This window comes from Falco punctatus (genome assembly GCF_963210335.1).
Source record: "Falco punctatus genome assembly, chromosome: Z".
NCBI lineage: Eukaryota > Metazoa > Chordata > Aves > Falconiformes > Falconidae > Falco > Falco punctatus.
In genome coordinates, this window is record NC_137586.1 from 3,527,504 (window position 1) to 3,550,025 (window position 22,522).

The 22,522-nt window shown below is 47.3% G+C and overlaps 1 protein-coding gene across 10 annotated transcripts in view; it reads right to left on the bottom strand.

Moving 5' to 3' along the window:
• CTIF (cap binding complex dependent translation initiation factor) overlaps positions 1–22,522 on the bottom strand; it is a 141,978-nt gene that overhangs the window by 73,480 nt on the left and 45,976 nt on the right. For 9 of the 10 annotated variants that reach the window (XM_080371589.1, XM_080371586.1, XM_080371581.1 and 6 more), the window contains 3 exons: positions 21,985–22,058; positions 21,008–21,112; positions 16,211–16,286 (listed from right to left, as the gene is read on the bottom strand). The exons of the other annotated variant lie outside the window; for it this stretch is intronic. In XM_080371589.1, the coding sequence (XP_080227715.1) occupies positions 16,211–16,286; positions 21,008–21,112; positions 21,985–22,058 (255 nt within the window). The remainder of the gene's footprint in view (positions 1–16,210; positions 16,287–21,007; positions 21,113–21,984; positions 22,059–22,522) is intronic. 10 annotated transcript variants of the gene reach the window in all.

Genomic DNA, 22,522 nt, shown 5'->3' on the forward strand with positions numbered 1-22,522 from the left:
GGCCAAGAGGACACACCTCCAGGTGTTTTAACAGAACCAAGTGGGGAAAAAAGATCAGATTTAGATTGAATATTAGGAAAAATTTCTTCACTGAAAGGGTTGTCAAGCCCTGGAACAGGCTGCCCAGGGAGGTCGTAGAGTCACCAGCCCTGGAGGGATTTAAAAGATGAAGTGCTTAGGGACGTGGTTTGGTGATGCTGGGTTAACAGTTGGACTCGATGATCTTAAAGGACTTTTCCAACCTAAACGATTCTACAATTCTATAAGAATCAGCACCAAGACTCAACAAACCAACCCAGCTCCTGGATATTTTCATGTGGCAGGTGACCAGCACCAAAGACCTTGCTCACTGGGATGTCTTGCATCACGTTGCCCCTATTCACTAGGGCTTTTTTAGCTCCTTTCTGCTTTCCTTGGTGCACTTCCTGCTGGCATGATTGTGCCCGCACGATGGGCTCAGCTCCAGAAACTGGGAAAGGTCTGGGATAGCAGTCACCAAGAACGGTATGGCCAGCAAGCAGGAAGGGGCACGATGGGAAAACTGCAGATGAACTTCATGATGAGCAACTCGGAATTGGCTGCCCAACTGCTCACTACCAAAGAGGGCTGGGAATTTCGGCAACTAGCACTCTCCCTGTGTCCATTCAGCTGGCTCCCTTCTCTGTCCAGGACCCCTGCCTGCCACTGCCAGCACCGCAGCCATAAGCATCCCACAGATGCTATGCCTTCAACAGTGGCTTGAAGTCAACGCAGTGGCCCTATGGCAGCCCTGGGATGCAAAATGACATCTCCCATGCTATACTCCAGACTCACCTGGGTAGTTCTTCTGTGCGTCTGCCTACAGCCATAAATGAAGTAGCCAAGTACCTTGCCAAAAGCAAGACATCCTCACTGGCATATTGCTCTCCGCCCACTATACACAGTTACACCTGTGTACAAGATGCTAAAGGCACGCGGGTCCTTCCTCCTGCCTGCATCTCTGCTGGGATCAGAGAAACCTGGCGAGCCAGTATGGCTCAAGCCTGCCCTTCCCAAAACCAAGTCATCAGAGGCCTGTGTCTCTGTGCTCGGCAGCCTTGGCCTTTCTCTCCTTATCACCGCCAAAAATTATTCCTTTAACATCCATGGCCTTTTGCCAGCAAGAACGCTGCGCAAGGAGCAGAACTGTCTCCTCCACTCCTCTGACGAGCCTAAGAAACAAAAGCTAGGCTCTTCCTCGTGCGAACAAACAAAAAAAAAATAGTAATTCCCACCAGCTAAGAAAAGCTGGAGGTTAATATAAATTCCATGGATGAGAGGGGGAAACGGAGCTGCATTCAAAGACTCGATGGCTAACCACGCTTCCTTCATCTGGCAACTGCCCGCTCCCCCAGCAGTTATTGAGGAAGTTAGACGAGCGCTGTATTTGTTCCAGCTGCAGATTTCCCTTAACCCCTGGCAGTGGTGTTTTCAAAAACCACAGATCTTGTTTTCTGATGGTGGCTTTTCATTTTTGTGCGTGCCACAGCTATAGTTATTAGCTTTAAGTGCTGTCATTCATAGATTAAAAATAAAGAAAAAAACCACCCCTTTGCCATTCTAAGAAGTCCAGGCTGGATGAGCAAAAGAGGGATTAAAAGAAGGCTTTCAGGAATTAGCTTGGAACAGGAAAGAAGAAGATAAAGCCATTATAAAAGCTTGTGCTAATACAGGAGTCCTTTTTGTTGTAAGTGTTAATGCAGCCACACAAATTCCTGTGAAGATTTATTAGTCAGGTCATATAATCTGCTCCCCTTCCTCTTCTGATGATAAAATCAAGGCTATTTTCCCCACTAAAATGTCCCTCTCTCTCAATTAAGAGGAAAATTATTTTTTTTTTCCACCAAGGTAGTGTCTGTGGTACACACAAGGCTACGGGTGAGGCCGATGCCTTCAGAAGAGCAAAATACAGACACTGAAATTCAGTTACCCGTTTAGAGACTACACTACTGGGATGCTCCCTGTAAGGTAAGCGCAGCCCCAGGTCTGTGGTACCCGATGCTGAATAACTTGGCGGAGATGGGACGTGCAGCACTTTCCCCTCCCATCATCCCAGACCTTCTACAGCATCCACTGTCCCATGGGACTTCAGTCCAGTAAATCATTTACTTTATGTGAACCTGCTCCCATCTACTGTTTGTCTTGGCTCTCAGCCAGCTGAGCACTTAGGCACATGCTTAAAGTTAAGCACAAGAGTAAACAGATTGAAGTCAGGGGGACTTAAAATTAAGCACATATTTCAAGGATTTGCTGGATAAGGGCCTTAACCCCAGTGCACAGCGTTTAACTGGGATGATTCCCAGCTGATTAACTCCCCCCTTTCCCTGACCTCCCCTCCATTGGACCAGGCAACAAATGGTGTCTGTTTTGCCACCACGCTAAAGGCTTGGCTTTAAAGAAACCCTGTCTAGCCTCCAGGCAAAGCGTGCCTTTCTTTAATTATACCTGCCTGTGAAATACCTTCCAGAAATCCCCACCCAAACAAAGCCTCAGGAAAGGAAATAACGGAAATTCTTGATGGTTTCCACAGGGGAAACAATCCTAACCAGTGAGACAAGGTGCACGTAAGATGAGGCTGATGACTGTTCCTACTGTACGCAGCTCCTAACCCAGAGAGACTCCTTAAATCTCCAGCAGAAACTCTGAGCTACCGCAGTCTTCATCTCCCAGGGCAGGAGCCTTCTTGAACCTGGCCCTTGCACGGGGCTCTCTGCATGTCTTAAGACCTGAAAAGCTTTTTGATGTACACGCAGGGAAGAAGAGATGTGTGGCAACACGAAATCCATGAAACCACCACGCTCTCCCCCACAGCAAAGTGCAGCACCCCATGGGGAATATTCCAAGGGACCGCACAGCTTCTAAAGGGCTGGAGGTCACCTGCATGACTGGGGTTTTTTGCCTTCCAGGCCCTTTCATACGAGTTTTTATTTGATTTCAATTGCAACTACCCATGCTAGAACCTTGATGGCTGTGGGCATGCGTGGAGATCTGGCAGAGCAAAAGCCTGCGTGGCACAGAGGGGCAACCACTCCCAACAGGCAGCACAGGTGAGACTTGGTAGATATGGACAAAAGAGCTGAGCAGAAGATTGGAAACCTGGACACAGAAGACAAAGATTTGCTGTTGATTTCTCCAGAAATAGGATTGCTTTCATCGAGGAGGAGCAACTTGCCCACAACTTGATAGTGGACTAATGGAACATCACCAAGCACCAAGCCCCACTCCCATCCCTTACCCGTCTGCATCCAATTCACTTCTAACCATCCCCTGCTGCATTCTCATCTGCTCCTGAACAGTCAGTCCTGCCCACCAGGGCACGAACATCTGATCTGCCTGTGCTGCACATAGCAATGGCACTAAATAATCAAGCACCTTTGGAAAAGCACCTGTGAAAGATGCCTGGATAACTCCATCCAAACCGCAAACCACTCCAGGCAACCACTAGATCATCAGTTTTCACTGCAAGCACGTGCAGAAAGACTTCTGCACTGCCAAACCCCCTTCTCTTTTAATTCAACCTCATGTCAGGAAAGCAACCTTACACCTCCCAGAAGAAGGGCACGGCCACCAGCTGCTGCACTGCAGCCTTGCCCTTCCTGAACCAACGACTCTCTGAAGCTGAAGACTGGCAGAATAAATTCAAGTCCTGTGTTGTATGCAAAGCGCACCATGAAAAGACATGGCAAGTACAAAGCCAAACGAGGCCATCTGCTTCCACTTCAGACAGGAACGGCAGGATGGCCAAGTAGTTGAGGAGCTCCACCTCTACCCCAGCAGGTTCCCAGCCTCAGGTACACCTGCAACCCTTGGAGCTACTCATGGTATATTTTTGTGGCCTCACTGGCCATGGGTAGCTGGGTGCTCTTTCTTCTACACAAGGAAGAGCAGCCAAGCAGTTTTAACTTGGAACTCTTCACCTGGCCTCCACCGAGGTCAACATAGCCCGTCTAATTTTCATTTATTACCTGTGTAGCTACATTGCTTCGAAGCACCACTGAAATCCTGGAGCTAGATGCTGTACGCAAGAGCTCGGAAAGCTGCTCCAGTACCAGGAGAAAAGCAGCGTAACACCAAGGCTGGAGAACTCGCAACTTTTACCTTCAAACAAGGACATTTACGGGGGAAAAAAAAAAGTTTAAATAAAATTGTTTGTCTAAGCATTTATGAATTGAACTAAAAATAATTTCCCCTTCAATCAAAGGACCCCGTAGCGTGTGCAGTCCCAGCGCTGTGGCATTGCAAGGGGGGTGGGTGTGAGACCCTGAATTTATCCCTGGCCATGGATGCTCCCACTGCGCCCTCGGGATTTTGAGCAAGACACGGGACAACACCCCCACCATCTCCATCGCCAGAGGTCCTGCCCTCTGACAGTTTTCCATAACCAGGTTTGGTCTTGCTTCAGCCCTCGGAGCATTGGCAGACGCAGAGGAGCTCCCACTCGGCCGCACTGACAGAGCGGATGAGGGGAAAGAGGAGCTGCTGCCACGCTCTTTGGATCATGTCAGGTCGCACGTACATTTGAAGTTGGCCACCCAGCTCTCAGCAGCCAGGAGCAATCTCGTAATGGCTACTTCCTCCACCACTCGCAGACCTGATCTTCAGGAAAGCTCTGTAGTGTGAGGAAATCCTGAGCATCGCCACCAAAGCGTTATCGACACAGCAAGGAGATAATAACGACAGGAACTGCCTTACGGCAAAATCACCATCATGATTCATGCGACTGCTTGGTGCCAAGGTCCAACAAGCTGGAACACAGCGAAAGAAGGTCACACATGCTTTTAGCTGGTTATTGTGTAAAGAAAAAAAAAAAAAAAGAGAGAAAAAAATAGAGGGGGGTTCCTACAATTTGATGGGCATCATCCGCTCTCCCTCCGGCAAATGAATCAGGTCTTTGGTATGGCTTACTGCATTGAACTCGCCTTCTCCTAGAAGGCCACAGGTCCAACCTTCTCCTTTGGGAAGGTAGGTGGCATCTAGCCTGGCAGATACTAAATGCCACCTGGAAAGAGTATCACCATTCATGGTGGGAGAACCTCGTGTTCTCTGCAAGTTTGGTGACTGCTCTGGATTCACAAGAAATATCACAAAAACCACAGCAGCCCCCTGATCCACGTACAACCTCCCACAACGGAGAGATGCAGGCTGCCTGAATGATGGACAGGACTTGTGGACACCCTGCCAGGGGTCAGGCCCCATAGCACTTCTCCAAAGACCTTTTACTCCAGGGACTGCTGGCTCAGACCTTCATGGTCTGTGATACATATCCAGGGAGAAGCAGGCACATCATTAAAGGCACCGTCTTGAAAACCTGGGTGCTGCCAGATGGTTGATCTTTAGAGCAAGCACAAGATGGCAAGCAGCCGCACCTCCTTCAGCTCCATCCTTGCTGGAGACAGCATGCCACCAGCACACTGGCTTTGCACCTGTGAGAGCAGCAGAAATTCCCCATCTTGGGCAACGAGAGAAACCGAGGAGGTCAAGGGCTGGTGAGACACGAGGGTTCTCTACCCTCTGCGGGCATTTGGCCACTTGTTGAGCAGACGCTGGGGAAGATGCTGCCGTGGCATCGTGGAGAAGCACATATGCACAGTATGGGGACAGATTTCCCCCCACCATGAGAAACACTCATTGGTATGTTCTCCAAGGGCAATGCTACACCAGAAATAGAGCACCTTGGAGACTTCATTTTGTTTTTTCGTTCTTTTTTTTTTTTTTTTTCTTCTTTTTGCAGCTTAGCATTACTGAGTTCGCAGAGTCTCTCTTTAATGTCACATGTGCTGCTCAGGTCCCTCAGGCCCCAGCAGAAGCAGCCCGGGATATTTGCACAGACCCCTCACAATGGAAGGAAGAGGGTGTAGGAGGGAGGATCAGGCTGCTGACCCCTTTATTGTTCTTGGGCCAGAAGAAAGCTTCCTCCTGGCTTAAGAACCACAGCGCTGAAAAAGTTTTCCAGCCAAAACGAGTCAGATGGAGTCACTGGGTGGTGGTTTTTTATTTTTTTTATTTCTTTCTCCTTCCCCTGCCTCCCCCTTCGGTCAAGCAACAGGGAGTCACGGGGTTGTGCTCCATTCACAAAATACCTGCTGCACATCACGTAGTCCTTCCCCCCCGACGGCAGGGAAAGGCGCTGTAACCCAAGCAAACGAAAATAAACCTTTTTTTTTTTCTCCTTTCTTCGCAGATTTGAAAAAAAAAAAAAAGAAAAAAAAGAAAGGAAAAAAGGACCCTGCTCCCAGACTGACGCCTTCAGCGCGCGCCTGCCAGGGAAGGGGTAGGCGGAGGGGGGGAAATAAGACGATGATATGAAAGAAAACAAAACCAGCAATTCTGCTCCGAAAGGATTAAATGGAGGTTTTCCAAAAAAACACCCCACCATTATATAATGAGGCTTAACTTGGAGTCACCGGGGTCACACAATGCAGCAGACTGGAAAAACCAAAGCGCAGTGTAGCCTTTTAATTGTTAAGCCAACCATAAAAAAAATGAAATAGAAAAACGATATTGTGATTGCACGACAAGGTGGCTACTCACAGACGAATGGTCAGGGTATTTTTTTACCCCCTTTGCTCTTTCTGGCTGAAACGCCATTTTAGTGTGAGTTTGACTCCTTGCTTTTCTACTTATCAGGGTGGTGACCTGTTTTGCTGGGACACTGTTGGCACCAGGCAGTGATGCCGTGGGGCGCATGGGGACCGCGCCGGCTCCCGAAGCCGTAAGACATGCACGGCTGATTTGCACTAAAAGCAAAAGAAAGCACAAGTGGAAACTTTACCCCAAGAATCCAGGTATCAAACCCCAACACTGGGTTTCCAGACCAAAATTTGCATGCAAGGAGATGATTTTTTAGCACGCCAGTTGCATCTACAAGTCCATCCACGATCCATGGTCACCTGCCTAGCCTCCAAGTTCTCCATAGCCTTTAGGCTGAGTTGGTTGTACAACCACAGGCAACCCTGAAGCTCCTCCATCCTTGACGTCTCCCAGCGCTGTCTACATCAGAAGTCCAAGCTGCAGCGTTGAACAAGCTCCATGGACACAGTAGCACGGACAGGAACAACCCAAATGAGAAGAAAGCTTTAAAAGAGCCCACCCTAGCCCTCTGCTTTTGGAAAACCAAGCTTTCCTCGAGCACAGGCCCAACGGCTGGAGCAGAGTGGCCACCACCACCACCAAGCCACGGCATGCCCAGCAGGTCTAGCAGCAGTGGTGGGACCTGCTGGTACTGTCAGGCCGGAAACATGGAGATCATCCTAGACTCCTCTTTTCTTCTACATTACAACAAATGCAAATTTGTGCTTCATAGCTGAATCTTAAAAAATGGTTTTGGTCCAGATTATCATTGCAGAGCAACCATGAAACAACAGGACAGGGTGTCTCTTCAAACCATGTCCACGCAACTCCTAACCCCAAACTTTTTCATTGTTATCTAGCAAACACACAGCCACCCAGACTTGAGGAACACACATTTTTACGCTGTATTTATTCATAGCCCCAGTAAGAAGGCTGGCCAAACAAAGGCAAACACAGCCCACCAGCTTTAAGGAATGATGTTGTGCATAGGTGCGTGATGGAGTAATTCATAGCGGCTCCCTCCCTAGGACCAGCAAGCAGAAACAAACCGTATCTTATGTGATACCTGCTTATTTTGCCCAGCCAAAGGGAAACAAATGGCTCCTATAAGCATACATATTTTCTTTCCGTTCGGACAAGGCGCCTCAAAAGACTATACAATGAGAAATGAAATAATCAAGTGGGTCACAAAAGCAGGAAGAAATGAAGCTTTATGATCCTCCAGTGGTTTCTCTGCTCATACATTACAGGAATTAAAAAAAGAAAAAAAAAAAAAGAGAAGAATTAAAAAGAAAGCAAGCCAACAATGAGGAGTTTCTCCACAGCGGTACCAGCAGGTGAAGGGCAGAGCAGAATAACCCTGAGAGACACTGGGGCAGCATTGTGTGGCCAAAGGCATGGAGACCACACTCCTCTCACTATTTTTATTACCCCTGATGAAATCCTTCAACCCCACCATCCAGCAAAGGCATTTTGGGGATGGCATAGACTTTTTTTTTTCATTGACCATGCCAGCACGCATACAGCTGAGCACTTGCCATTTTTACAGCCAGCAGGGAAGTTTACAGAGTACCGTCAAAAAACCCAAACAAACCCCAAAAGTATTTTTGAAATCATAAAATGAAGGACAATATGAACATGGGGCTAGAAAGGACCTCTGGGGTATAGAGCTCAGTCTGCTACCACAGGCGAGGACAACACTTAATTCCCATCATAAACAGTCTTTTTGTCCCCACGGAAGAGACATCCAGGCATCATGTGCAGCAATAAATTTCCCACTTAAAGGACAATCTTTGACCAAACAACCTTGGATTGCAATAAACACTTACCCTGCCACTAAATACCTATATTTACACCCATAGTTATATATACATTGCCCCAAGCTGGACGGGATTCACTTACCTGCTGCCTCCGGGCAGGAAATTAGCATTTTAAGAACTTCTGGTCTCATTTATTGTATCGGTTTCTATTTCCATAACATCACAGGAAAGGCAGCAGAAAGCAGGGGGAGCATCTTGTGGTTAAGAAGAAATTTTTAAATGCCACAGGAAACATTAGGCTCATATTTTGTCAGACAAGGGACAAGGCCATCCCCTATTAGCAGGATTTTTAACGAGTGGTAAGTTTCTAGGCTCTGTAGGTCCCTCCGCCAATGGGGATGTATGCATGTCTCTCCTTTCTGGTCCTGCAGTATGTCTACATTTTTTTTTAGAGAGAAAATTCCTTCCTTCCCTTTATTTTATTAAAAATTCAGCTCTTTCACAGAGAGCAGGGAAGGGGATTAGGATATGGAAATAGCCAAGCCAGCAGAAATAGCTGCTTGACCAAAGAGACGTTGAGTTTTTATTCAGAATCTTTAGAAATCTGGATATATTTTTTTTCTCTGCTCTTTTTACTTAATCATTACTCCACAAGCAGCTTCAGGAAAATATTCAGCAAATTCAAGAGAGTGCAGCAAAAGCCCTCTCAGATTTCTAATGAATCCTCCAGGAAAACAAAGGAGAAAAAGAAGTAACGCTATTCAGAAGTTAAAATTTGGGCAGGATTTGGGGTGGGGGCGTGTTAGTCTATAAAAAGGACCAGGAAAAACCAAAACAAAACCTCTCAGGCTTGCTTTGGATGTTATATGGCTGCACAAAAGCAAACCTTTTTGAAAGGGAAGTCAACTATAAGGCTGAGAAAAGCCTGTGTTATTCTCTGGTGTGTTTAAGCCAGAGCTCAATGCAGTGACATTTTTGAGCCTCGAATGCCTGTCGAGTTGTTATTTTATACCCCAGTAGAAGTCCCCATGCCCAAATCAGTTAATTCCCCAGAAAACTGCAGCGCTCAGGCCTAAAACTACTTCTGAACTCCTTAAAAGCAAAACAGAGGATCTTGTCTCACCATCCTCCCAGGAACCGAATTGCCCATCTGGCTCTCCCATCCTCTTGCCTTGTCTCCTTGCGGTCCCTGATCATGAATTCAAACCCCACCACCTCCTACTGGTGAGCCCAGGCTAGTTCTGCCTTTGTGTGTCCCCCTCCATCAGCCTGATCCAACGAAAAGCTGCAAACCAGCCATAATTCCATTATTTTTCTTTTTCTGTAGCACAAACCAGCACTTGGCAAAGTGGGATCTAAGGAACAGAGATGGTCCAGCAGTGGACACCACCATGGTCTTAGTCTCCCTCCTGCTGAGGTTGACATGTCATTCAAAGTGAGGTGGCGTCACGGATAAATGGAAACGTGAGTGTTCAGAGGAACATCCAGTAGTTGATGGGGCAGCAGTATCTTCTGGAGAAAGGGAGGACCCCTCAAGGACATGTGGCACCGATTGCTCTGGACTGAGCCCTGCCGGAGCATCGCATAGGAAATACGCAGAGTTGAGGATTACATTTGCAAAAGCGGGATTTCCAAGAGGACTCAGGGACGGGTCAGGATGCAAGTGAGGGAGACTTGGGCTGTGGGGTATGTCTAACCCTTAGGCACCGGCTCCCCTCAGGGTTGTGGTGCTCAGAGAAGGCAATGGGGTGGGGGTGTGTGTCACAGATACGTTCAGTATTAACTCCGCTCTGCTCAGGGTCTCCATCTGCTTTGAGGCTCACAACGATGCACAGTGCTAAGAAATTCAGTCCTGGGTGCAGAGAAACACCTTCGCCCTCCACAAGCCCCAGGGTCTCCCATGCTGGACACGCATCCCAAGCCCCAGTTGGGCACAGAGGGATGAAGAGCAGTGTGACCTCATGCAGCAGGGTGCGAGACCGCCACCGAGAAGTGAGGTTTCTGCTGAAGAGTGAGGTTTCTGCTTGGAAAAAGCTTGGTTTCCTCCGTGCAGAACGGTGCTTCCGAGCCACGCAGCGAGGCCGCAGTGCCCTCTAGTGCTGCAGGGCTTCCCTTGGCCACCAGCCCTGTCCCCTCGGCCACCAAACCCCAAACCAACCTTCAGAGCTGTAACTTAAGCCACCCTTGCCCTTTCCACCGACCCTCCTTGCGCACCCCAAACCTGTGTCTCTGAACCCAGCTGACCCAACCGGGGTGCGAGAGCACCCCAGTGCCTCCCATCCTGGCCGGAGCTCGTTACAGGTCCACCGCTCTCCACACAGGGCAGCCTGGCCCCAGTCCTGCCCAGCTGACCAGTACCAGCTCCAGGAACCGCAATAAAAAACAGGCATCATTGTGCCCACCAGGTTGGGAAGACACCCCATGAACTGTGAACCAACATTGCCAAGTCTGTTTGACCTGGGTGACAGCCAGAAAAATCAAATCAGCCCTGAGAAGAGGGAGTCCAATCTCATTTGTTACAATCAGAAACCAGCTTTGAACCTTAATAATAATAATAATAATAATAATAATAATAGTGGTAGTGATAATAATAGTAATAATAATGGAAATGTCAAAGTTTTTGGCCATTTCCCCGGTGTTCCCCTTGTGCAGTAAGTCTATCATATGATACAGAAGACCATCATAATCTGAAAGAAAACACTGGAAAAGCTTTCCTTTTCTGCATGTCTGATAAAAACAGGTTCAGGGCTCACAGCGACTGTGCTTTACTGCCAAAGCCCAATCTTGGACCTTGTAAGAACCTGCAAGCTGGTGGCCTGCGTAGGAGATAAGCCAGCCTTGGTCTGGGCCTCTCCTCTCCAGTGCGTTGGAGATGGCAACCATCTCACCTGCCTTCCTTGGTCACTGGTGGCCTTAACACTGACATGGGAGCGACGCTGAAGGGGTTACAGGTGACCATGGCAGTATGCCCTCTCAGCCCATGGAGATGGTCATTGTCAGCTGGGTTAAATGCAATAAAAAACAGGCCAGAGAAAGACCATATCTTACTGGAAGTCACAGCAAAACAAAAGCTTTTTACTCAGCAGTGGAGCTCCGACTCCCAATACGTTGTGACCTATACTCAAGTAAACCTTGGCTCTTTGACAGGGACTTTCCACAGTGGTTTTAGCAGTTACAGTACTGGAAAGACCCTTGGGATATAAGAAGCTGGCTTGTTAGACTAGAAACTTCCTCTAAAAGCAATCCCATGCCTACATGCTCTGGATGGAGTCCAGTGGGATCTAGGGGTGGGGAGAAGAAATCCGCCCAGTCTGGGGCTCCTAGGGAGCCACCCCAACTTGTTCATAAGCATTTGGTGGACACATAAAGGATGTCAGGGTTAGACTTGGTGAGCGGCAAGAGGGGCACGCAGCACCTGGGGCACAGCACATGGACTAGATCACTTCCAGTGGGAGAGGGATGCCAGACAGAGGGATGAGCCCACCCGAGCTCTACCAGTGCGGAACAGCCTACTGAGAGAGGGCCACGTTGCTGTGGCCAAGGCTCTGGAAGAGGAAGGGGCTGGGCTGGCTAACAGGCTGGCTAAAATGAGAACTGCCCAGCCCTGTAGTGCAGAAAGAGCAGGTAAAAGAAGATGTGGAGAGGATGGCAACTCTGTATGGTGATAGCAAATAACACCACTCCACCCAAGAGCTGTCCCTGAGCTCCAAAGAGACCTGTCCCCCTGCCACTACCACCCTGGAAGGGTCAGCGGTCTGTAGGGTCCAGGAGCAAGCCCTTGCACCCGTGCTGGACACTGCCCTCCCCTTGCATGCAGAGTGACAGCAGAGGGGATGCTCGCCCACAGTCCAATCTCCCCTCCCGGACACCTGGGCCAGCTTCATCTCTGTTAAGGAAGCTTTCATATCTGAACAAGTCCATGTGTGAGCTGGTCCCTCTGGGCTCCTTGCAGAACTGACAGGGAAAGGACATGGGTATCCTCAGATGGGAATCACCCAACCTTCTCTAGACCTCTACACTGAGATGCAACAAATCATGCTCCAGCATGTCCACACCTCTCCTACGGCAGGAACCCCAAGTGGCCAGGCCATGCACAGGTCCCACCTTTACTGACATGACCTCTGCACTGAATTGTAAGGTCTGAATTGAAAATACTCGTCAGTGAGGAGGGGTCCCAGGGACAGTGGGCAGAGACGCCTGTTAGGTGCCTGCATTCAGATGGAATCCCAGCACAGTCAGGAATCCCGGTGCTTCTAAGCCTGTTCGGACAAAGTCAGGAACAGAGCTGTGCTAAGAGGAACATGAGCAACTTACAGAGTCTGCCTTTCTCCGAAGGAGCTGCTCCCCTGTTTCTCATCCAACAAGGAAGCTGGATGACAACTGTAGCCAGAAGAGAAACAAGTAGTTTATTGTAACTCCAAGCACATGACAAAAAGGGTCAAAAATCAGTAAGGAAGCTGAAGATGAGCTGTGAGGCAATTAAGATGCCAAACCAAATGATATCAGTGCTGTCTTCCAAGTTTATCCCATAGCTCCAGCAAAGCCCAGTATGCCTTTCAGACATGCCACATAATGTCTACCTCCTAAAACACAGGGCGAGGAGCTGCTGGCCAGCGAAGGCACAGCCACACCGTTTGGAGGAGGGCAGGCCTGTCCTGAAGGCACAAGTCCAGCTAAAGGAAAGCCAAGAACTGCAAGATGCCAGCCCAGAAACCACTTGGGATGTGTCCCAAACCCCTCTGCTTGTGTCTAGCAGCATTCACAGCATGTCCTTATGGCATGCAGCCTCCTGTATCCTTCATGAGCTACAGCAGCTTCACAGGGAGGATGCGGGGTATCTTGTAGGACGTGACCCCTTGGGTTGTTTTCTCTGAGTAGAATTTGCCAAGGGCTTGCAGTCTGGAGACTGTAGGTATGACCAGGGCATTTGGCTCCGATGCATCCAAGCCTGAAAGCCTTTCCAAGCATTTGCCAAAGGGAGAAAAAGCAAAACACCCTGACCCAGCCCTCCCCGTGATGTCTTCATGACACCAGGATGGTTACGTGATTTCCTCCGACAAACCAGCCGAGGTGAAAACAGAGAGGAGGATGAAGATTGCATCTGAGCTGCGCCTCTCTAATGCAGCAGACAACCAGTCCTCCCTGGCGCGTAATAAAAAACAGATCTTATGAATGGAGAATACTTATCTTCAAAAGATTATTTTCTTCCAAAGTCACTGTTTGGCAGCTTAGGTGAATTTGTGCCCAAATCCAACTACAGACTCCTATGAGTAAGGAGAGATGAAGAGGTTACCGCTCACAAAAGCCAAAGCAATGACCTCACGAGCTCCTAGCCACGCGGCTTTCAAACCCAAAACCTATTTACCAGTAAAACCAAGCAGCCCAGATAAGCTTTGAAAAGATGCGGCAGGAGGAAGGATCAAAATACCCGCCATCACGCAGGGGTGGTGCCCAGCGCCGGAGCGCAGCTGGGTTCGCCTGCGGCGCGTGCCCACCAGATGGCAGAGCACGCCCGGCACCTCCCGCAGCGCCCTGCCCGCCGGCCCCGGTTTCTAAACAAAAGGCTGGCGACACACGCTTTTCTCTCAGACACCTATGAAGTAAGAGGGTATGGGGGGAGGCTGTTCAGATTTTTGGGTTTTTTTTCCCCCCTGTTAATTGCCAAATAGTCATAGGCTTTCCTTGCAATATTTTGTTAAAATACTCTGGACAGATTCCTGCAGCAAAACTCATGTATATATACACCAACATCCAGATATCCAGAATATTCTGCTTAACCCATTAGGGGTGTGACTGTATCTCTCTGTAGAGATACACATACAGATCTGGACATATACTGGAAATCAGCTCTAGATTCATGTCCTATGTCTATCATACTTTAGCAAGGAACCCAAATTTCCCAAGCAGCCTGCAAGTAAAACCTGCTACCTCTCTCAAACCTGGTGCTTTTAATCCTACTATAGCTGCTGAAGCACATTCAGCAGCAAAACATTTGCAACCAAATCCTGCTGGAGGATGCTCAGACCAGCCCCTCCATCCATGCATGGCTCCTGTAAGCAACACACGAGCTCTTAAACAGAACAAGAATTTATGTATCTCCAACCTGAAAATTCTCTTCTGCAGGATATGACACAAACGTAACCACAGTGTGGTAAAACCCCATAGAAGGTGAAGGATTTTTCATCCATAGGCTCACACAAATATTTTCCCTTATGCCCCCACATACTGTGCTCCACAGAGCCATTTAAAACAGGGGATAAAGACCAGCAAAATCACTGTTGGCATTGCACGATTGCATTCAAATCCAGTTAACAATGATATGTCAGGATTAAACCAGCTGTCTGCAAGTATTTCACTTGTCAACACAGAGTAAGATAAATCCTCACCCAGAACTAGCTGGCTCCTGGTTCCCACACACACATATGACTATATATGCCTAGGTAAGCGCGTCTCCAAAATAATGCAGCATTGCACGAGTCTGCCCAGAGGCACAAACAAAACTCCAAGTCCAGCATTCCCACTAGATCTTCCAGCTTAGAGGTGCCACGCTAACAATTAAGCTACGTATTAAGGTATATATTGGAATTAATTCACTGGACTCAATGGACTCAACCAGGTGTTATGACAAGATGAGATGATAGCCTGGTGTTAGTACAGGGCAGACCAACAACCAGACCAGGAGGACTCGGCTTAATAGCCATTGATTAGAAAAGAAGTTAAACCCTAGAGGAGAAAGTCAGCTCCTCATACCAAAGATGGTTTGATTCCTCATTTCCAATTACACCTCAGGGAAAATAACCTTATTTTGCAAAATTACTAGGGTATGTGTCAGCTGAACCTGATGTTTTCTCCCTGTGACCTAAAGTCCAGACATACCAAGCATGGAAGAGACTGAGCAGAAAGCAGCTGCAGGCAACGCTTCTTCCTGCCAAAATCAGCAGCACTTTTCCACTCCTTCCACTGGTTCGTGTATTCAGTGCCAGCTAGCTTACCCAAAAGAAATAATAAGGCAGATCATCACATGGTTTGCAGGATGAGCGAAGTTTTTCCTTACATGATGCATGAGCAAGAAGCCCAGCAAGCTCTTTGCTCAGCACTGAAAAGGGTAACGCTACCACAGCACGGGATGTCTCTGACCTCCCTTCTGGAGGCAAAGCGACTTCAGCAGAAACACGCTGAGCATCCTAAGAAACTTGCCTAGCCCAAGACACTCAGCTCCTTTGAGGACTAGGGCTCTGGAGAGTGAAAAATTACATGATGCTGATAAATCAGCCTATTCAATTGGACTTTTTAACTGAGGGTCTCACCCTGCCATTCCCTAACACGCAAGCATCAAAGGTCATTTAACCAGAACTACCAAAACTAGGCTAAAAAGAGAGATCTGGAGAAGGAACAGGCTGGAGAAAACATGCAAGCACACGACCACTGCATATAAACAAAACATAAACCCCATAGGGGAAACATCTGGGTCAGCACACTGTCACTGCTGGCTTTCTGGCAGTGATTTATTTTGGAGCTGTCAGGAGGGTTAATGCTTTTCAGAACCTCCTTTCCTAAAACACATGAGCCCTGTGTACCTGTATGTGTATACATATATATATATTTTTATATGTATCTATATACAGTTCTCAATGTTTTACCTCCCAATGAAGCCTACGTGGCAACTGCCCTTGCCCAGCACTAAGGTTCACAGCAAGGCTTGCTGAAACCACAGGCTTAAACCTCCATCACAAAGCCTGAAGGATGCTCGGAGCATCCAGCTGCTGCCTTCCCACTTCTGGGGAGGGTTTCCTAAGGAAAGGTAAGGCAAGGAGCTGCTGGTCTCCACCGTACCAAGGGCAGGAGATGTCCTCATCACCTACCTGCCACACTGGAAGGACTTTCTGTATGTCATTCAAGTCGATGCTGTCACCATCCTCGTATTTCCCTTTTCCAAGCCTGTGGCAAGAAGAAAACAAACAAACAAAAAAACATGTGAAACCTCGCTGGAGTGAAAGCTAATTTTCTATTATGGCACATGGGGAAGATTATTTCTTACTGCAAAGGACCCTCATGAAAACAAAGAGGCTCTCTGAAGCGAGTATGCTGTGCCTCCAAAACACTCCCACGTGGGTATAAAGCTGTTAATACAAAATTAAATGCTTTTCTCAGTCCTCTCCACCTGCACCATCCACCATAGCATTCAAATGCTTTTGGTAATAGCAGCAGTGAGAAAAACCAAAGGCGGTCCTGAGCAGCAGCACTGGGTGATTTAATTCCCTGACGAAGCAAAACGAAAAGCACAGCCCACCTGGAAAAAAAAGTAGTGAGGGCACAAAAATTTAATGAAAAATGTTTTCTTTGAAGCACTGCTCATTTGTTGGTCTCCACGGAACTTTCGCTTCCCCTGCTGAGAAAGGTGTCAGTGAACAAGCACAAACATACATCTCGGCAAACAGCAATCGACATAAATACAAACACAGCTCAATATGCAAAAAAATTGGGGTGAGAAGGCAAGCATTGACAGACCAAGCATGTAGGACTTTCTTGTATGAAGAAAGGAATATAAACACTCCGAAGATAATTACTAGCTGGATGCAAAGTTTGTAATGATACAAAATAAAAAATGGGTCAATAAATGTCATCCTTCTGCATTTATAAATAACTGAGGTGATCTATTTTTATTATGCAAGAACGATAATGTATTTCTTTGTGAATTGGTGACAAGATACTGTTAATAACATATATTAGACAGAAACTTCGATAGCAGTGTTACCGAAATCTCGGAATGAAGAACTTATCGACACCAATGTGATGTAGATAAGCAGACACTTCTTTATTGACGGCCGGGTGCGTGAGCGAGTCCTCTTGCGATCAACGCACACCAGGTCTCAAAATCAAACACCATATATAAAACTTATTCATACATATTCATTAATTATTCATGCACAATCATAACATTTCCCAAAAATCATTAACATATTCTCCTCCCATATCCGATTCTGCGCAATAAAGCTTAGAAAGGTCCAGAAATGGGTCTAGGGTACGATTTGGGTAGGTGGTATATGAGTCGGTGGTCGCGATCTCCCCCTGCCGGAATTACCTTTTACTAAAGTTCACAGTTTCTTGGCAGGTAACTACAAGCTGTTCCAGTCAACTCTCCCCAGTTCCCATTAATCCTACATTCTGACATCTCAATATACTTTCTATATACAGAAGACTAGTTAGATACAAAGAAACCTTTCAAACCCTAAATTATTACTTAAGCTTCAACAGTGATTCCAACCCATTCTTCTGGCCTTAGTACAAAATGTACAAAGGGTCTCACAACTACTTTTACTAAATAATCATAACTTTCTTCAACATATATTTTTATCTTCCTATATTTCTATTCTATAAAATAACTCTATAAAATCAGATAATTAAACCAATAAAATAATTAATCTCAACTCTTTAACAAATTGACAACAGCAGCAGACTGAACTAATCAGTGCCTAGAAGTCAGAGAACAGACCTTGGTGGAATTACAGCAAACTGGGGGGGGTGGGGGTGGAAATCTGTAAAAACGGTAACTGCTAAAGCACCAGGCTCAAAAACCAGCACGGTAAATGGAAACAATTCAATTAACACCTTAACTGATATATGGGAAATCAGAGGTGTTCAACAACTGACTTTCCCTCATAGAGGAAATAGTGACTTTGATTGACAAAGGCAAAAATACAGTCTGTGTGTGTGTATAAAAATATAAATACATGAAATAATGTCTTTTACATATATATTTATATATGAGAAAAAAACACGAGTCAAACATCTGGGGACAAACAGTACCAGTTGCAGGTACAGAACAGGCAAGGGTATCATCGGAAAACGTTATCTGGAAAGGATGGGTACTGTCCCGGGGTGAATATCTGACGCTGGACTGTGGCATAAAGGCAGGGGATGAGGAAGCAGGGATTAGTGGGATGAAGGCAGCTTTCCTCGAGAGACAGCACAGCTGAGCCTGAACTACAGGACCACAGGCAGCTCTGGCAGTCACGTTTTGAAGAGGTGGTAGAGAAATTTCTTAAGAGTATGGGAAAAACTAAAGTGATACACAAGTTGGGGAGAAACCTTGAATGAAGAGAAAAGATCAGCTACAAGAAGTTGTTTGAACGGGAAGAGCGAAGAACAGCAAGAGCTAACGCTGGAAATTAAAGTCAGGCAAATTCAAGTCAGAAATGAGGTACAGTTCCCTGGTTTTCCTTGACCACTTCACTTTGATTATTCAGCGTACCACCAAACTCAGCATCTTCCAATGAAATGAGATGTCTTTCTGGAGGAAATATGCTTCAGCCAAGCAAAGACACTTGGGGTCAATCAACTGGATGCAACTACATGGCCAACCTTGGGCAACTGATTGGATGAAGGAGTAAGATGGTCCCTTTGGTACTTCGCATAGAGAACACATACTAAACAGCATCTCTTCTTTTTTTTTTTCCCTATTAATTTTTTCATTGCAGCACTAACATGTTAAAAAGCCCCACTCAAGCAAGAGGGAAAAGGCCTAGCTAGCAGCTGGAGATTCTCGGAGGTTCAGCAAGCTGAATTGCGCTCAGCACGGATTTGGCATGGAGAGCTGAGGAATGCACAACAGACACAATTACAAAAGTTAAAAAATAAAACCATTTTTGCCTATGCTGCTTCTATTCTAGTGCAGGTTACTTGTATGACCTGCATTTTGGGAGATGCACTGCTTGCGCTGACAGCATCTGTTAACTTTTCTGCATATACATGAATTCTTATCCCATTTTTACAGCTGTAGTATTTAGAAGTGATTAAGTATCTCATCTCTGTACTGCCTTCTCTACCTCTTGGCACCCTGGGCATTCACAGTACACCAGGAACTGGAGGCAGACCACAGAGCAGATCCTGCTGCATCCTCCCTATACGTAGCAGGTGCCACTAGTAGGATCACCTAGCAAGCGCCATCAACCATGGAGCACGTTAAATCTTATTTTACAGAGGGAGCACATTATATCTTATTCTACAGAAAACCCTTAATCTCATTTTTTTCAAAACCATCTATAGAAATGGCAGTAAAAGTCACTAAGGCACTTAGTGACTTGGAAATTTAGTGCTGTATTGTTCCAAACACACTGAAAATTGCTGTTTATATACTTACAGTAAATACTTACAGCGCAATGAAAATAAATAAAAGCTTTACACAGTTGTGTGAGTCTGCCTGTCACTATATGGTACAGGAGCCGGCTGCAGATGCTGAACCTGGGCTGGGGTGGGATTGCTAGCCTCGTGTTTCTGAACAAGATGTGCAGCCCACACATACAGCACTGTGTTGGGAGAAGGGTTCGCCGGAGTCAAGAAATTACTCAATATGAGTTATGCATCTTGCTCATCTTTATTGGCTTCTAACACTTCTTATATAGCCTCAATACACAAGCATGTTCCCAAAGCAAAAATATAATTGGTTATCAGCCTCTAAGCGCGCGATGTTCTCACACCCCCAATTATCATGACTGAAATAAGCATTCTATCCATGTAGCTAATTGTGTTGCTGTGCTTCAGCCTTGTAGTTTGTTACTCCCTATTTTCCCATACGGTCCCTGTCTCTCTTGGCCCTGCTCCTCTTTCCCAGCAGCTGTATCTCGTTACAGCCACGGCCTGTTGGCACAACATAGTCACTTGGTCTCAGGATTCAAGAGTAGCTCAAGGCTACCTTTCTTGTTGCCTTCAGCGCAGCAACTTCAGCACAACTCTGATTGCAGGCCTACTCTGACACCAGGGCTGGGTTGTGCAGGTCTTCAGAGGTTCTAAGGCCACGCTTCTGCAGCCATTCTTCTACAGCACTGGCCTGTACTTAGGTTAAAACCAGTTATCAGCAGAAAAACCTTCTCTTAGAGTGGATTTCCATCCCTACATACAACAGGGCAATGAGATGTCACCTGCAATCTTCTCAACCCCATCATTTGGACTCGTTCTGATTTTTTTCCCCTCCTTTACGCTCTAAACAATAATAAGAAGAAAACCCAAACTATGATTGTTTCTCAGTTTGCAGAGAAACAGTGCTGTCCATCTCAGCAACACTGGTGATCCACCTGGTGCTGGCACTTATTTGGCTTGACCAACCGACAACCAAAGAGGAATCCAGCAACACCGTGGAAGCTCCCGGAAGCTGTCACTATCAAAAAGAGCTGTTCAATGTTTTCACAATTGTACGGCTAGCAGATGGGGGATGAACACTTGGATCTACATGGATCACATTGATGCTCTCTCCTTCCCTGAAGTCTTGCTGGGGAGAAACCCTGTCTCTCATAGAAACTGTAACTGGGATCAACACTAAGCCAAGATTTTTCCTCCAATACTCAGAGATGTTTAAATCTAGGAGACTTGAACGAGATGTTTAAATCTAGGGGACCTGGATCTAGAAAACTTGGATCCAGTGTGGTTTAAAGACTGAACTCTACCAAGCAATGCAAAATACAGTGAGCAACTCTGCTCCAGCCCGGAGCTGGATGATAGAAGAGCCAGACACTGATCACGGCACCCTCAAACCTCGCACATGGTCCAGTGCCTCTTCCCCATGTCCTCCACATGAGCTGTGCCACTGAGCTAGCATTCCTACAGCAAGGGAGAAGTTGGAGATGTTGCTGGCGAGCACGGTATCACACACACATGGCACTCACCCTTCTCTGTCTATGTGAGGCAACGGGTGTTTGGAGGTGTTTCGCAGCTTCCTGTGAAATTGGGTGAAATCTAGTTTTTCAGGCTGCAAGTCCCACGTTGCACCACTAGGAGAGAAAAACAGGGAAAAACAAAGAAAAAGTCCACTACTAATTAAACGCCACAGACCTGAAGGGCAGAGGGCACATTGGAGCCTGCAGATGAGGAAAGCTGGTACTTTTGGAAGCACCACTGCCGCAGAGCACATGGATGCAAGCCTCCAACTTTTGCACTGCTGCATCACATTCCATTTCTTCTGGTCTTTTGGAGATACCAAGCTTGCACTAAACCCCTAGTTCTGATGTACGATGCAGCACACACAAACGACACTTGCTCTCTGTATTAAGGGGGTATTGTAACAGGTAGTGGTCTGGTCCGTGCAATGGAGATGTCCTCTCTGGTCCTGCACAACCTGCCCTCTCCAATGGCCTGAAGCAAGTCCCAGGTGAGAACTCAACCCCTGCAGACTCTCGCAGTGCTCCAGGCACAGAGATATACGTGAAACTGGACAGAAAGAACATTTCACCACTTCCCCGTGTTGAAGCAGCAGCTGAAGAGCTCTTCCCAGCAGCTACAAAGCCAACACATGATCACACTTCCAGTTAATGAAAGAGTAAAATCCTGGAGTAGCAGCTCAGAGCTCCCTCAAGTCTTGCCTGCGCAGCTCTCGGATGACTGCAAGTAATCCTATCAGTACTGGTTTCAGATGTTTGGGCTGCAAACCCATCCAGCAGCCTCCCCTAAGCGCACAGGATGCTTTAAGTAGATTGACTGTGCTTAGTGCCAGGGCTAAATGGGGATAGAGAGGAGGAGGAGCAGTGACGTGAGTATCAGCAGGGTACTCACTGATGCCTGGGTACCAGCGGGGTGGACACAACGGGCAAAGGTTAAGAGAGGGCAGAGCCCATCTCTCTCTTAAAGGACTTTAAAATCAGCTTACCTGAAGGAGTCAAAAGTGTTGGCAGCCCAGATGTCCGTGCCCAGCATGTCAAGGGAGCTCTCCTTGTTGCCATTCTAGGAGGGAGGGAAAGGCGGTTACTCGCCAGAAGGCACGCGGTGCTAGCCGGACCACGGCACAGTCCGGCACAGCCTCTCCCACCGCCAGCCGCAGAGGTGTCCTGGCTCTGCACGTGGGCTCCTCCGCTCCTGTGTGAATCCACGCTCACTGCAACGCAGAGTCCCCTCGCCCACTGCAAAAGCGCACCGTGAAGGCAAAGAGTGACACAGTTTCAGCCTTGGGGACACAAAGCTGTGGACAACATGGAGCAGACAACACGCAGGCTCAGCTCTGACTCCAACCCTGTCTTCCTGCTTCCTACTCCACCGTTCACAACCTTCAATACCCCACCAAGGTCCGGCAGGCAGGGTGACATCCTAGCCATGAAGGCACTCAGCTTCACATTCACAGACCAGTTGAGGTGGGAAGGGATCTCTGAAGCTCATCAGGTCTAACCCTCCTGCTCAAATAGGGCCACCTA